Source organism: Bison bison, unplaced genomic scaffold, assembly GCF_000754665.1.
Source record: "Bison bison bison isolate TAMUID 2011002044 unplaced genomic scaffold, Bison_UMD1.0 scf7180017864489, whole genome shotgun sequence".
Lineage (NCBI taxonomy): Eukaryota > Metazoa > Chordata > Mammalia > Artiodactyla > Bovidae > Bison > Bison bison.
In genome coordinates this window covers 7,195,539-7,211,310 of record NW_011495048.1, presented here as the reverse complement: position 1 = coordinate 7,211,310, position 15,772 = coordinate 7,195,539, and the positions used below count along the sequence as shown (strand labels likewise).

The 15,772-nt window shown below is 34.8% G+C and overlaps 1 protein-coding gene across 1 annotated transcript in view; it reads left to right on the top strand.

Annotated features, from left to right (window-relative positions):
• Positions 1 to 15,772, top strand: part of USP34 (ubiquitin specific peptidase 34) — a 241,399-nt gene that overhangs the window by 214,540 nt on the left and 11,087 nt on the right. Inside the window, 9 exon segments of the mRNA XM_010863267.1 lie at positions 81 to 228; positions 4,417 to 5,051; positions 6,777 to 6,934; positions 8,203 to 8,281; positions 9,803 to 9,929; positions 10,622 to 10,729; positions 11,769 to 11,873; positions 11,989 to 12,113; positions 13,128 to 13,251. Coding sequence (XP_010861569.1) covers positions 81 to 228; positions 4,417 to 5,051; positions 6,777 to 6,934; positions 8,203 to 8,281; positions 9,803 to 9,929; positions 10,622 to 10,729; positions 11,769 to 11,873; positions 11,989 to 12,113; positions 13,128 to 13,251 — 1,609 coding nt within the window.

Below are 15,772 nucleotides of genomic sequence, written 5' to 3'. Positions count from 1 at the left end.
GTGTATACCAAAAGTCAGTTTGAAAGAGTAACTGCTCACGCACTTAGACTTACATTCTGTTCTTGTCATTTTACTTGTAGGTGATTGAATACAATCCTTCTCAGTGTCTGGATTGGTTGGCAGTGCAGACACCCCGAAACAAACTGGCACACAGCTGGGTTCTACAGAATATGGAAAACTGGGTTGAGCGGTTTCTTTTGGCTCACAATTATCCTAGAGTCAGGACTTGTAAGTCAAATATTCAGAATTTAACAAACCGTTTGTTGTTCCAAGTTTTGTTTTTAAGGTGATTATAGTATGCTCATTGTATATAATGCAAAAAGACTCTTAGAGATACTCTTGTTTATTTTTGAAATACTGTTTTAAAGGCCAAAGTTTTATTAGTATTTGAAAACCTATGACAGTATTTTACAAATATCTGTAATTTTTTTTTTTTTTTTAAGTATAGGAAACTGTCTTTCTTGGGTGACATCACCACCACCATCATTTTTGTTTCCTTTTTTGGTAGAGTCACAAAAGCATGATCAGCATTAGTGAAGAGATCTTGTCTTAAAAATAACTTGAGAAGGCTAAGGGTAAAAGTAGCAATAAAAACAGTACAGGCTGAGAGAAAATATTCTCTAAAGTTATGGGAGTTAAATGATGACTATCTTTATTGTATCCAGGCCAGAAGGGAATAAGCAAAGATCTTGGAAGACAGATGGACAAATAGCAAAAATAGATATTTCACAGAATAGGAAACTGCTCATAAATACACACAGTGTTTTCTTTTGATAGTATTAAATAAAAATCAAAGTGGTTCATTCTTAAAAATTCTTTAATCATTCAATTTAGTCATTAAAATTGTATTTCCTAGTTTTCTATTGAGAGCGCAAACAATGAGTGACACTCTGAAAGCAGCAAGCACATCGAATACCCAGATCCATGTTTTTGAATAACATTTCTAGTAAAATGAATCACAGTTCCTGGGAGAAATGGCTGATTATAGGACTGGGGCAGGGAATAAACAAGATGAGCCTGGAGCATCTTGTAGAACCAGAAAGTAATGAAATGCTCCAGAAACAATGATAAGGATATGTTGAAGGGACATAGAACCAACCTGATGATCTCCCAGTCTCCAAACCTGGAACACATTGGGTCGAAAAACAGTTAACATAGCACTGAATCATAATCCAAAGTATAAATGTCCATGAGTCCATGCTAATACAAATGAATGATTGAATAAACAAATAAATGAGGAGGCGCATCCCCCATACACAAGAATTCCAAATCATTTTTGTATATCTTTCCCCTCCAAAGGTGGAGTGTAATTTCATACCCTTTGAGTATCAGCTTTAGTGTCTTGCTTTCAAAGAACAGAGTATTACGGATAGAGAAAATAACTTTTAAAGTGAAAAAACTTGACAAACATTAACTCTGGCAGGTAATTAATGTTAAAAGTGTCACTAATAAGTCATACTGATAGCATGTGCCCTTGGTATAATGTGATACAAGGGGCACTTCATTATGTGGTCTTCCTCCCCAAATCCTATAACCTTAGTCTACTCTACATCACATAAACTCATTTGAGGGACATTCTACAAAAATACTGGACCACTACTCAAAACTACTATGGTCTTCAAAAGAAAGTCCGACAAGTGTCACAGTCAAGAGGAGGTTAAAGAGACATGACATCTGAATCTGGTGTATCCTAAATGAGATCCTAGAAGCAGAAGAACATTACGACAAAACTATTAAAATCTAAAGTGTGGAACTGAGTTAAAAGTAATGTGTCAGTGTTGGTACACTACAAGTGTACTGTAGTAATAATGTCACAGTAGAAGTGGGAGAACATGTGTCAGTCATGGGTACACATGGATTGGCAGTGGTGCTCTGCTCGTAGGCTTTTCTTCTTATCAGTTTAGGCAACACCACAGTAATGGGATATTTGTAAGAGCGGACACATATGCTGGTTGGTATTTATGTCCTGACTCCGGACCATAAGACAATTAAAAACCTATGTTGAACCACCTTTCCTCCTTCCGCCCCCCCCCCCCCCAAAAAAAAGGGAAGGAAAGCTTTTTAGCTAGCTGGTACACCTAACATACATAATGGTGCTGAAGAAAGCATCTCATACATTGCAGTGACTTTGTAAGTTAATATTATCCTTATAAAATGCAGTTTAGCAGTATGTACCAAGATCCTTAAATTTTTTTTTTTTCCCTTTTTCAACTCCGTAATACCATTTCAGGGATTCTAGTATAAGTAAGTCATCCAATATATGAATGTCCAATAGCATTAGTTATAATTGTGAAAAATTAAAACTAGATGTTTAGATAGGAAATAGTTATGCATCATTTAAAAATTAAAATAATGAAGACTGTAGAAATATGAAAGCATGCTTTTGAATGTTTGAACATAGGAGCCAAATATTTAAATAGAGTAATATAACTCAGTAAGAATTAGGGTAACGTGTAGAAGAAAAGCTACAGAGAAATACTTTTAAATCCTACAAAATTGTAAAGAATAACTGTTTAAAATGTTTAGAGAAAAGAAAAATGGTGACATGATAGATGGCCTAGAATAGTTGAGTTACCTTGTAGAAATGGAAGTTTTATTCTAAGTTCTCTAGAACTGGGAATTCTTAAATTATATTCTAGCAAGGCAGTTTTTAGAAAGATGGTCTTTTCTTTCACATTGACCTTCATGTTTGTTCTCAAAGATAGATATAATTTAAAAGTTGTGTTCTTCTCCCTAGCAGAACTTACCTTTTTATTTAAAAGCACGGAACTTTTATAGAACTAAGTAGATGGTTAAGTATCTGATAAAGCAAAACAAAATGTTAATTATAGACTTTATGTGGTGGGTCCATGGGCCATTATTTGGTAGAGTGTTTTCAACCTTTCAGGGTATTTGGGATTTTTTTCACAATAAAATATTGGGTTAAAAGTATTTAACTTAAACTGAATAATTTCTTTAATCAAAAATTTTTTTCTCAATTGCAGTTTTATACAAAATTATTCAAGATGACACCTACATGCCAAGTTTTTATATTTGAAACACATACCAAATTGAGCCTAACTGAAACAGACTAACCAGAGCAGTGTATAGTTAGTTGATAAATATATAGAAAATGGAGTGTTGCGCAAAAGTAAAGTCTAATTTGAAGTAAATCTGTAAAAGAGTTTACAGTTAATTTAGAAACCCTAACATCATTTGCTTTGGCAGTACAAATGAAGTTATCAAATTATAGGTAGAATAGTGGGAGACAGAATTAGTAGGTGTATTGCAAAGGGCTGTGCTAAGCCATTAGATGCCTTGAGAAGGCTCTGTATTGAATTTTGGTAACAAGATTAACTCATGAGTCTGACAATCAGTGTTTGAATTCCATTTCTGCCATAACTGTGTAAAATGGGGTTGTCTTAATATTTTAAGTCTGAGTAAAAGTGGAGATAATAAAAGTAATACCAAGTACATAAAGCTGTGTTGTTAAATTTAAGAATTTGATAAATTTTAGCAGTTCTTGTTTTTGTTACCATTATCATTGTCATCATCATCATCATTTCTCAAGGTCAAAATCTGGGTCCCCCTCTTTTTATCTGTGTGATCTTGATCTTTGCTTCTCCAAGATTCAAATTTTCCAATGTATCATCACTTACGTCGAGAATGATTGTGCAGATTAAATGAGATAATATTTGTAAAGTACCTAGCTCATACTAACTCCTTTTACAGATGGACTCAACTAATGAGTCATCCTCTCAGAATTATACCATAGGCTTAACAACATTTTTCAGATATATGTTGAAGGTAGGGATTCTTTCTTTGCACGCAGGGTTAGCCTAGAAGACTTCTAAAGATTTTCCAAAGTTGGTGTTCTCTAATTGGCATATGTATATATAATTTATACTACAAAATTCTTTTAGATAAATCTCATTCTATTTTTATAATGTAAGTTTACCATTGTCTACAAAATAATATTATTTTGTAATAATTGATAAGGAGGAAGAAAACTAAGGCCTTAAATTAAATATTTGACCCTGTCAGACAGCGTAGGTCTTCTGGCCCCAAATGCTGTGTTCTTCCTGTTAAACCATGTTACTCCCTGAGAAGAAATAAAATGATAAAAACAAATGGGAAAATTCTGTATCTTGGGAAAGCTGAACAGAAGAGGTTTAAAACTTTCTAGTAGTTACTGCAATTGTTGTCACCACTTAAAAATAATAGTGACAGAATGGAAGGCGTCTGTTTTTGTCATTCCTTGGGATCTTTCTCTGGTACGAGTGGTAGAGCAGAAAGATATTAAAAGAGATGTTCATGTCTCTTTAATTTTTATTCATTTTGATTTTTACAGGGAAGAGTGGCTTTGTGTTTAATGACTGCTCTTCAGTCTATTTCATATCTTATAAACATCTGACAGTTTTGTTTTACATTTTATAGCTGCAGCTTATCTTCTGGTGTCCCTTATACCAAGCAATTCATTCCGCCAGATGTTCCGGTCAACAAGGTCTTTGCACATCCCAACCCGTGACCTTCCACTCAGTCCAGACACAACAGTAGTCCTACATCAGGTCTACAACGTGCTCCTTGGTTTGCTCTCAAGAGCCAAACTTTATGTTGATGCTGCTGTTCATGGCACTACAAAGCTAGTGCCCTATTTTAGCTTTATGACTTACTGTTTAATTTCCAAAACTGAGAAGCTGATGTTTTCCACATATTTCATGGATTTGTGGAACCTTTTCCAGCCTAAACTTTCTGAGCCAGCAATAGCTACAAATCACAATAAACAGGCTTTGCTTTCGTTTTGGTACAATGTGTGTGCTGACTGTCCAGAGAATATCCGCCTTATTGTTCAGAACCCAGTGGTAACCAAGAACATTGCCTTCAATTACATCCTTGCTGACCATGATGATCAGGATGTGGTGCTTTTTAACCGTGGGATGCTGCCTGCCTACTATGGCATTCTGAGGCTCTGCTGTGAGCAGTCTCCTGCATTTACACGACAACTGGCTTCTCACCAGAACATTCAGTGGGCCTTTAAGAATCTTACACCACATGCCAGCCAATACCCTGGAGTGAGTAAAATGATAACTCTTGTATCTGTATTCTCAAATTAATTGGAAATGCCTGTTTTTCCCCTTGTGGGGTGTAGTGACAAAATATGGGAGTATAGTCTAATTAACTGTTATTATAGGTGTATTTGTTTTCTTGACTATATTTGTAAAATGTTATAAAATTGATAAGTGGGGGAAAAACTGATAAGTGTGTAGATAATTTTTTTAGTTTGATTATTGAAATTTTATCTCTAATGGAACTTATCTATGTTAATTTGTGGTTTTGTTAATGAGTTTTTCATATATACCTAATCAGAAAATTCAGCTTTGTGGTATAGTTTTAAGGAAGTGAGTATTCACTATTTAGATATTTATTATCAAGATGTACATGCTTTGCTAAACTGTGAGCTAGACAATATTTTCTTAGCTGAGAATGTTCCCTAGGGTTTTTTGTTTTTTGATTTCTTTGTTCATGTTTGCTTGCTGGGTTGCTCAGTTGTGTCTGGCTCTTTGCAACCTCATGGATAATTGTCCAGGCAAGAATACTAGAGTGGATTGCCATTCCCTTCTCCAGGGGATCTTCCCGATCCAGGGATCAAACCCAGGTCTCCTGCATTGCAGGCAGATTCGTTATCATCTGAGCCACCAGGGAATCCTTTTCACTTGTTCACACTACATTCAAGTGAATGAAATGGTTAAGAGGTGGGCCTGTCAGAATACAAATATATACCATCTAAGTCTGATTCATTTTTCTTTGCAGACTATAGGTTTTATATTAAAGTTTCCTCTCTTCATGTTAGGCTGTCATTCTTGGATATTTCTTTCCATCATTGCTTCTTACTCGTTGTTGTAAACTCAAATTTACACCAAGAGGGTATAAATCTGGGAAGGAGGTTGGAAGCAGAGTGCAGAACCCTTTTTCAAGCGGTTGTCAACCCAAAGACCATAAACTGCTAATAGGAGAAATACTTTGCTAAATGGGAGGTGATGGGAGTGTAGAAGGAAGGAACTTTTTCAAGACATTCAAGATTTACTTAAAAGCTCAATCACATGACTGTAGTAAATGGTATTTTAAATATTAGTATCCTTGAATTGGGTGCTGTACTTTTTTCCTGTTGAAGGAATAAAGGAACTTAACTGTCCTTTAGACATAATATAGTGAATTGTTTTTCTTACCCAGAAAGAATAATCTAATTTTTTGTCAAGAAAGTTAGAATGCCTATAATAAAGAAAGTGAGTATAATAAGTACCAAAAGTGGTTCATCATCAGGTGGCTTGAACTGGATCATCTGTCAGTCTGGAAAGATCACTCTAAATATTGCCACAAAGAGTTTCTAAAAAACGGTATTCAGGTGTAATTGAGGTGTGTGAAATCTTTGTGACAAAGTAATAATTTCTCATTTAAAAGAGACAAAAGATTGGCATTGCATCTCTGGAACATATATTTGACATTACAAAACTAGTAATTTAAATAGTTTTAGGACTATAGTTGAACTGTATTTACTTATAGGTTTTAATCTTGAAATTCTATTTTAAGGTAATTTTCTTCTAGTAAGTAATATATTAAAATTTTAAAATAGAATCCATTGCTGATTTTTTAATTGTTTATGAATGCCACTGCAATTTAAGTTAATTTGTATAATTTTAAGAGCTAGCTAAATGAGCACAACACTTACAAATGAGAAACAGATACTATAAAATGGTATAGGGCTAAAAGGTCATCACTATGCTTTTTACCCTTTTCAGGCAGTAGAAGAACTATTTAACCTGATGCAACTGTTCATAGCTCAGAGGCCAGATATGAGAGAAGAAGAATTAGAAGATATTAAACAGTTTAAGAAAACAACCATAAGTTGTTACTTACGTTGCTTAGATGGCCGGTCCTGCTGGACTACTTTAATAAGGTAAAAAAAATTTTTTTGATGTTTTTGTTTTGTTTTTCCAAGTAAGGGAACATCATTTTGACACTTAAAGAGGAATAATTTAAATTGTCTATATAAGAGAAAGTTTACCAGTTCTTTAAGGTTATTGGGAAAGCATTTAAACCTTTTGACACTTAGGCAGACTTTGTATTTTGAGAGCTAGCTAGCTGCTTTTGAATAGTTTTTATTTTGATTTGGATTGTCTCTGTGTGTTTTATCAGAATCATTAGGGTTGGAAGGAACCTTAATGTATGATCTTCCACCTAAAGCTTGAATCCTTCTCTCTTGGCAGTTCATCCTAACTTACGCTTGGACAGTTCAATTCTAGAGGCCTCTAGATAGCTTACTCCATCTCTGAATAAGTTTCACTGTTAAGATACTTTTCTTTTATTTAGCCCAGATCTATCTTTTTTAACTATAGGAATTAGCCAAAATAACAAAATATCATCTTTACAGTTAATTGTTCAGAGCTCAGAAATTACTGAACAGCTATAAAGGAACTGCTACAAATTACACTTAATTCCCTTTAACTGTAGAAATAAAGTCTAGATTAACTTCTTTTCTGTGTATTGCATCTGAGACTTGGGACTGATGTCTTTTATTAGACACACATTTTTTTGGCAGTACTCTTTTGAACACTGTGGAATCTTAAGGTAATCAACCCACAATAGATAAGGTTATCTTCTTCAGAAAACCTTAAAATTTGAATCTTTGTTAGTACGTAAGATCAAATTAACTGCACTTGCCAAGACTCTTTGAAGAAACTTTCAAAATTTTAGCATTAATTTGGAAACATTGTTTTCCCAAGATTTGCTACTTAAAAGCTTATTTTCAAAAGAAAATTTGGAGTTTTCCTGATAACTGTTTTTAAAAAGGAAAGAAAAACATCTCACCAAAATAGAATTTCCGACTGTACTGTATAATAGCAGTTTCCAGTACTAATAGTGAAAGTCTGTTAATAAGAGTAATGAACCTACTTATGGATGATTATTATGTAGATTATTTTCAGCGCCAACAGAAGTTTTGGGGTCCCCCGCCCAGGTTGCATTGAAGATTTCTTTTTAAATATTATCTTTTTATTAAATTACTAAGACCTAGATGTAGCTGTCTTTTTTCTAGGTAAGAAAGTAGAGAACCAAAATGACAGTTTACTTATTCTCCGACCCCCCACCCCCCACCCCACCCGCCAACCACGTAAGTGTTCTGTTCTGATTCAGAGTTCTCAAACTGGACTTTATGTATTTTTCTAGTGCCTTCAGAATACTATTAGAATCTGATGAAGACAGACTTCTTGTTGTATTTAATCGAGGGTTAATCCTGATGACTGAGGTAAATGCTTTATTGTGTTTTACTATAGATTTATTCCAATTTAATGTTCTCACCAAAACTTTTTTTGTGTATATTTAGAGTTTATTATAGGTGTCTGGATTTTAAATATGCAAATCAGTAAATGCTACTTTATATTCTAAGAATAACTACATCATGGTACTAAGCATGCTGTTTTCTTTTTCCATAACAATTACATACATTCATTTCATTTGTAGGACTAGAAATGAATGAAATTTGTAGGATTTAATTGACACAGTTTCTCAAGAGTGCGCTTATGTGCGTTCCTCATTAGAGGAACCTAGTGAGGCTGCTATAGGTGGTTAAAAATCAACTGTTCATTCTTCCCATAATTACTGAACATCCACAACTCTTACGATGATTTTAAGTCTACGGAGGTGCATCGTACCCTTTAGTCTAATAATGGAGATAAGGTTAAAGAGTACATACCAAGGGCACTATGAAAATTAAAAGGTAGGATAGTTTTTTCAGTTGATGGTATTATAGAATAAGGATACAGTATATGAAACTCTGCTTTGAAGAATGTGAACCTGCAGAGACAAAATAGAAAAGGATTAACGTAAATGATTTAATCAACACAAAGGTAAGAAAGTATTGGTTGTATTCAACAAAAGCAAAGTCTGTCTGGCTAAAACAAAAGTTTGTGAAGAAGAGTAATGAGAACTTAATTCTTCAACAGCTGTTTGAATGTCTACTCTGTCAGGCATTGTGCTAGGCACGGGGGATATAGCAGTGAACAAGATAGTCATGATTTCTGTCCTCACAACTAACACATTAAATGTCACATGAGTACATTGTTCAGATTATGTACTGTCACAGATTCTAGGTTATGAATTTTCACCTGTGAATTGTGAGTAGTTTATAGGCCATGGTGAACTGATTTGACAAGATTAGGAAGATGATGCATTGGTGTACAATGAAATAGAAACCAAGGGTTTCATTAGCTAGTACAGTTAAAGGAATCAAAAGATTTAACAAGCCAATATGATTAAAGGAATTTTACCTTTGGAGTTCTTTTACCTCTTTTAGACCTACCATTTTACTGCTACTATTTTAGACCTACTATGACTGACAGCAGTTTCACCGTTGTCTTTGATAGAAACTCTGGAAAGTTAGTTAAAACAGTAGCCTGTTCTCCCCAGTCTTCCTGTTGTTACTGCTGCTTTGTAATCTTTGCAACTTGCAGTCTTAGAAATGTGTACTTAGAGCAAACAGTAAACCACCACCCCCTCCCCCGTAAAAGTCTAATTAAATAAATTATTTGTTCAAAGTAAAATGTAAACACAAAATATCAGACTCTGAGAGTGAGGTCTGTTCTGTGCTTTAAAAGAGCTGAATGGGGGTCTTTGACTTATAGGTAGAAAGCAGATACATTTGCTTTGTGCACATAGGCACACTCATAGTCTGAGTCTGAAAACATGTCATAGAGGATGAGTGGTATAATTTTGTGGCTCCATAAAGTAAAAGTGGAATGAAGTTTTTATTTTTTTTAATCACTTGTAGTCTTTCAACACACTGCACATGATGTATCATGAAGCCACAGCTTGCCATGTGACTGGAGACTTAGTAGAACTTCTGTCAATATTCCTTTCAGTTTTGAAGTCTACACGCCCATATCTTCAGAGAAAAGGTTTGCTTAATCCTACTTATTTTTATTAGTTTAACAATTAAAGAGTGAAATAAGACTTTTTAAACCACATGCTTCAGAGAATTTGTCTTTACAAGGCTGTTGTTAGCTAACCATTAGGAAAATGTTTGTGACCTCCTGATGTAAAGCTGGAATGTTCTTGTTTATTTTCTTTATTCGTGCCTTAAAAATAGGCAAGCATGCTAGTGGCTGATTCATGTTGATGTATGGCAGGAACCAGCCCAATATTGTAAAGCAATTATCCTCCAATAAAATATTAAAAAAAAAAAAGATTTAGGAGACTGGAAAATGTTTCCAAGCACAGTAACAACATGAGTATTTGTGAAGGTTCTCCAGCTGGAAACTTTCATGGCTTAGATTAGATCATTTATTTTCAAGAGAAATAACTATAAAACAGTTACCTCTTGTGTCCCTGTAAAAATCATATAAACTTTGAAATGTATGTGAATTTCTAGAAAATGGGACATACAATCACTAAAATATGTGTTTTAAGAAATCTAGCAAGTTTAACAATAGTAGCTATCTTATAAAAATAATCACTTAGCTTTCACTAAAGATGTTTATGTAATAAATTTGAATGTTTTAGTCTTAGCATTCTGTAGTTGACAACAGAAAATAATTGTGAAGAAGTTTGACTTCAGATGGCATATTTACGTATGCTTTTGTGTTTCCAGACGTGAAGCAAGCGTTAATCCAGTGGCAGGAGCGAATTGAATTTGCCCATAAACTGTTAACTCTTCTTAATTCCTATAGCCCTCCAGAACTTAGAAATGCCTGTATAGGTAAGTTACCTGGAAAATAAACCTGTGTAAAAGCCTAATGGAAGAACATTTTTATGGGATCCTGTGTGTGTGTGTGTGTGTATATATAAGATGTAATGTTAGTTCTGTAGAGTTTGGAAGACATTTGTACTTTTTATGAGTGACTTACACTGGCCAGCAGACTCTTAAGAAAATAGAATTCTGTTTCTTAACGTATCAGTAATTAACTATGTCATCATACGCCAGGTCACTTCATATATCTGGGCATGCTGACCTAAGGTTAGATCTCTTCCAGCTCTGAAATCTTCCAATCTATATAAACAGTGTAGAATCATGCAGATGTTTACAGATTAGAACTGACGTTGTAAAGAGTTGGGGTGATTATTTCAGTGAGTCTTTTTGTCTAGAGATATTTCCTAGTAGCTGTTCTTGGACTCCTGAGTATTTTAGCTTTTTATTAATTGCATATTTATAATAAAATGATAATTTATATCTATTAAAGGAAACCCTTGGTTTAAATTCATACTGCATTTCTTTTTTTTAATGTCATAAGCCATTTAAGTCATCTTTAGAGACTGTAGCTATTTGTTTATAGTTTCTCAAAATGGTAGATATATATGAGCAGTTAATCTTGGCAGGTCGCCTGATGTTCTGTAGAATTATTGGCCTGTACTGCTCCATCAAGAAGAGAGGGTTACTTCAAAGTTGATGAAGGATTCGCAGATCCAAAGAATTTCAAACCTTGCTTTGGTTGATTTTATGAAGAAACATAATCAGTGTGCATTAAATATTTCCTCCATTGTACTTGTCCCTGATGCTTCTTTTAAGTTTTAAACTTCGGTTTCTTAATGATGCCCTGTTGTGGTTAATAACTCTGTGGATCCATTTTTGGTTAAGCATCAGACAGTTTGTCCTGGGGCTGAGAGCTCAGACAGTGTGAGACTCATTAAAACTTGTTAGCTGCCACACTACCATCAATTACTCCAGTAGGACTGGTGAATTTGAAGATAGCAGGTCCACACTCCAGTTTTTAATGCCAACATTGTGTTTTTATTTTCAGATGTCCTCAAGGAACTTGTGCTTTTGAGTCCCCATGACTTTCTTCATACTCTGGTTCCATTTCTACAGCACAACCATTGTACTTATCATCACAGTAATATACCAAGTATGTATTCATCTAGCACAGTACTTGACATGGTTGGCATTTAATCTTTCTGCACACTGAAACATGGAGATTTATTTTTTCCATTTATTCTTATTGTACACTTTTAATGTCTTAGTGTCTCTTGGACCTTATTTCCCTTGTCGAGAAAATATCAAGCTAATAGGAGGGAAAAGCAATATTCGGCCTCCGCGCCCTGAACTCAATATGTGCCTCTTGCCCACAATGGTGGAAACCAGTAAGGTATGTTGGGATGCCAGGAAAACCATGTTTCTCTAGTACACAGTAATTTAGAACTTCCCCTCTGGCCATTATGAATATATTAGATTTAAATGATCATTTTCTGGATCCTAAGGAGATTAGACTCATTTGGACTTTTTCCTGCTCTGAAATGTTGGTTGAATATTTGCAAAATCAATAATAAGCACAAGTAGTAACTTTTTTTTGCCCTTCAAAAAATATCCTAACAGAAAGTCTCATTAGTATTTGTCACTAGGCTAAATTGTAAATGGGTCATGTATCTAAATCTGAAAGGTCAAGTTAGGTACTGACTACTGTTTATATTTCACCATATAATCAATGACTCCTTTTACTGCCCTTTAATTATAATTCTTTGACCTAAGCCTAATTATCACTGATTGATGAATTTATCATCGTTTGTAGCCTGATTCTGGTTCTCTAATACTTATTCTAAAATAGAGCTAATTCTAAATTATAGAGAGAGGGAACATCGACACAGGATAATTTATCTTAGTTCTAAGACTTTATAAACAATTTTTTCACTAATTTATCTTTCCTCACCCACTTTATTCACATTCTCTCTTGCCCACTATCTTTGGATCTTAAATGCATTTAAGAAGTTTGTATTAAATAAAATATTTAAAATAGTTAATACAGTAGAAACCATTTCAGAAATAATCTGAAATTTATTTCAAAAATCAAATTTAATTCACTCTTCTTGATGATATGTCTGTAGAACTCAAGTGTCACATTTTAAAATCCTACAGTAGTTTTACTTTATTAAAGTATATAGAAATAAGGGGTAATTTTAATTGATAACATTTGCACACTGAAAATAAACTTGTGACAATTAAGATCTTAATAACATTAATAGAAACTTGGAATTTAAAACTAGGTTCTTATAGAATTTAAATATTTAATCAGCTTTTTAGTTAAATTTATTACATTTGCACAAAATATGCTCTTTAATTTATTATACAATTTAAGTGCAACCATTTTATCATCTTTAACCTTCAGGGCAAAGATGACGTTTATGATCGTATGCTGCTAGACTACTTCTTTTCTTATCATCAATTCATCCATCTATTATGCCGAGTTGCAATCAACTGTGAAAAATTTACTGAAACATTAGTTAAGCTGAGTAAGTATAAAAGATGAGCAGTAAATTCCACTGAATTATTTTAAGCCCCTAGCCATTTAGGAAGGGGAGGAAAAAAATGAGCCAATCCTTTTTTTCTTTTTTAAAGTGAATGTTGAAAAATATTAATTATTCTTGGGAACATTTTTATTTTTTTAAGAAAACACCAACTTACTGGTTTCCATTGAATAGTTCTGCCCAGAGTTTCAGCTGGCTTATAAAGGAGTGTGGAATAGGCTCATCACTTTTGTACATAGAAGCCCAAGTCCTCCTCCATCTGCCCAGCAGAATTTAAAAACCAAAAACTGCTCTGTTTAGGGAGGCAGACTTAGAGAGATGGACTTCCCCAGCCCTGATCTAGAGGATAAGATAAGATCAATAGTGCCAGCTGTGCTTTGGAGCTGGAAACACCAAGAGCAAGCTAAGTGGACTTGCCAGGGTGAAGCAGAGGTGCATATATGAGTAAATTAGGAGGTAAGTCTCATAAAATAGAGGGATGAGTGAGAAGGGGAATTTGAAAAGGAAGATATGAGAAATAGAAAAAAAAAAATCAGTGAATTATAAAAGGGGAAAACCTTGAATTATTTTTATGTAATATTGTCTCTCTGCGGATGCAGCTGAGAGCTCTTAGAAGACTGCTCCCTTTGGGTGACTTTTTCTAGCTGATAAGTCTTTAGAAGAAATGTAGCCCTCCACATGTCCCCTGTCTTAAGATCTCCAGAGTTCTCAGGCTCTGTGTGTCGTATGAGTCTATTACCTTTAGGGATGGCCCAGGATCCTCTCCATTGTACCATAGTTTTTGTGTCAAGAGCATGGGAGGTGAAATTCTCATGGAACCACCATCCAGGTCAAGAAGTAGAATATTACTTCCTGGAAGTAATATAACACCTTGAAAGTTATGTATTGTGCTCCTTCTCAGTCACAACCCCCTCCTTCCTTTGGCAAAGGTTTTGATCCATTATAGACAGGGCCAAAGATGTGAACATACCTTAGATTTTGTTATCCAAGAAGGAAGTGGTAACAACTGTCAGGGATAATTTCTCTTCAGAAAAACCAGCTTATTGGTAAGTGATTAGAATGTCTTCAGATTTGAAAGGGTGTTCCTTCCACCTGCTACCATTAGCTAGTTTTTTATATATGTGGCTGAAGATCGGGGAGTGGGCAGATGAGGATATGTTCATATCGGCCATTTCATGATTATATAATTGAGTTGTGGCACTTGGCTATAAACAGCTGAAATCTAGCAGTGACAACGATCAAGTGTAGGGAAATACCCAGGAGTTCTAATAAGACAGTCTTGCTCCCAGATAAGGAGGAAGACTTAGAAAGATGTTAACCTCAAGAAAAGTTCTTAGTAATTGTGTCCATGTGATTTATACCAAAAGTTAAGTGAGGAGCTGTCTTATCTACTTGAAATAATGAATGTTTCACCCTGTGAGACTGTCTTCTTCACTAACACAAATAGACAGTTCTGGGAAACATAGGAGAGGGAGGGAAAGAAAGGACACATACCTGGCCATCCCATTAGCTGACTCAACTTTCATCTTACTTTATGCTCCTCATCACTTAACACTCAGGAAGCACATTTATGCTGGCTCATGATGTTTAGTTCCCTACATAGGACTGTTCTTTAGAATTTTCTAGCAGGATGGAAATATTCTCCAACTGCATCACCATCCACAGTATGATAGCCACTGACCATGTGTGTGTTCAGAACTTGAAATGTAATTAAGGAACTGAATTTTTTATTTTAACCAAATGAATTTTAAATAGCAGATGTGACTTGTGGCTACTGTATTGCATAGGACAGCTCTACATATATATAAACCAAAACCTTTAACAAATTGAGCAGGAAAAGAAATTTTTCATGGTTATATCTTAATGAAGAAAATTGGACATTATTTTGGATATGAAGTAAAACAAAGAACTAAAAGCATTGCTTTCCTTATGCTTCTTAAAAATGGAGAGATTATGTCCCAGTCTTCTAGCTGAAATAACTATTTCCAGGGTAGAGGCAATGAGAGAGCTTGAGAAAGCAAAGCCCACATTAACAACTGGGATGGGAAGCAGAGAGTTGATAAGGAGTTTTAATTGTATAGTCTCTTCAAGAAACTATATTTGGCAACAAGAGGGGAGGGTTGAAGTGCTGTTGAAGTGAGGACAGTCAGGCATGGGGATAGAAGAGACAAAGGACAAAGTTGGGAGAGAATCCAGGGAATATGAACAAAGCTGCCAATTGCCAAGTGAAATAATACTAGTGTGTCTGAAACTGCAGTATTTTGATATGTAAAAATTTTATTCTTTTTTTTTTTTTTTACATAAAAACAGCAAGTATGGGTTTATTTTCTCCTCTTTCTCATGTAAATAGGCTTCCCTGGTGGCTCAGAGGGAGGGTAAAGAATATGCCTGCAATGTGGGAGACCTGGGTTCTATCCCTGAGTCGGGAAGATCCTCTGGAGAAGGGCATGGCAACCCCCTCCAGTATTCTTGCCTGGAGAATCCCCATGGACAGAGGAGCCTGGCA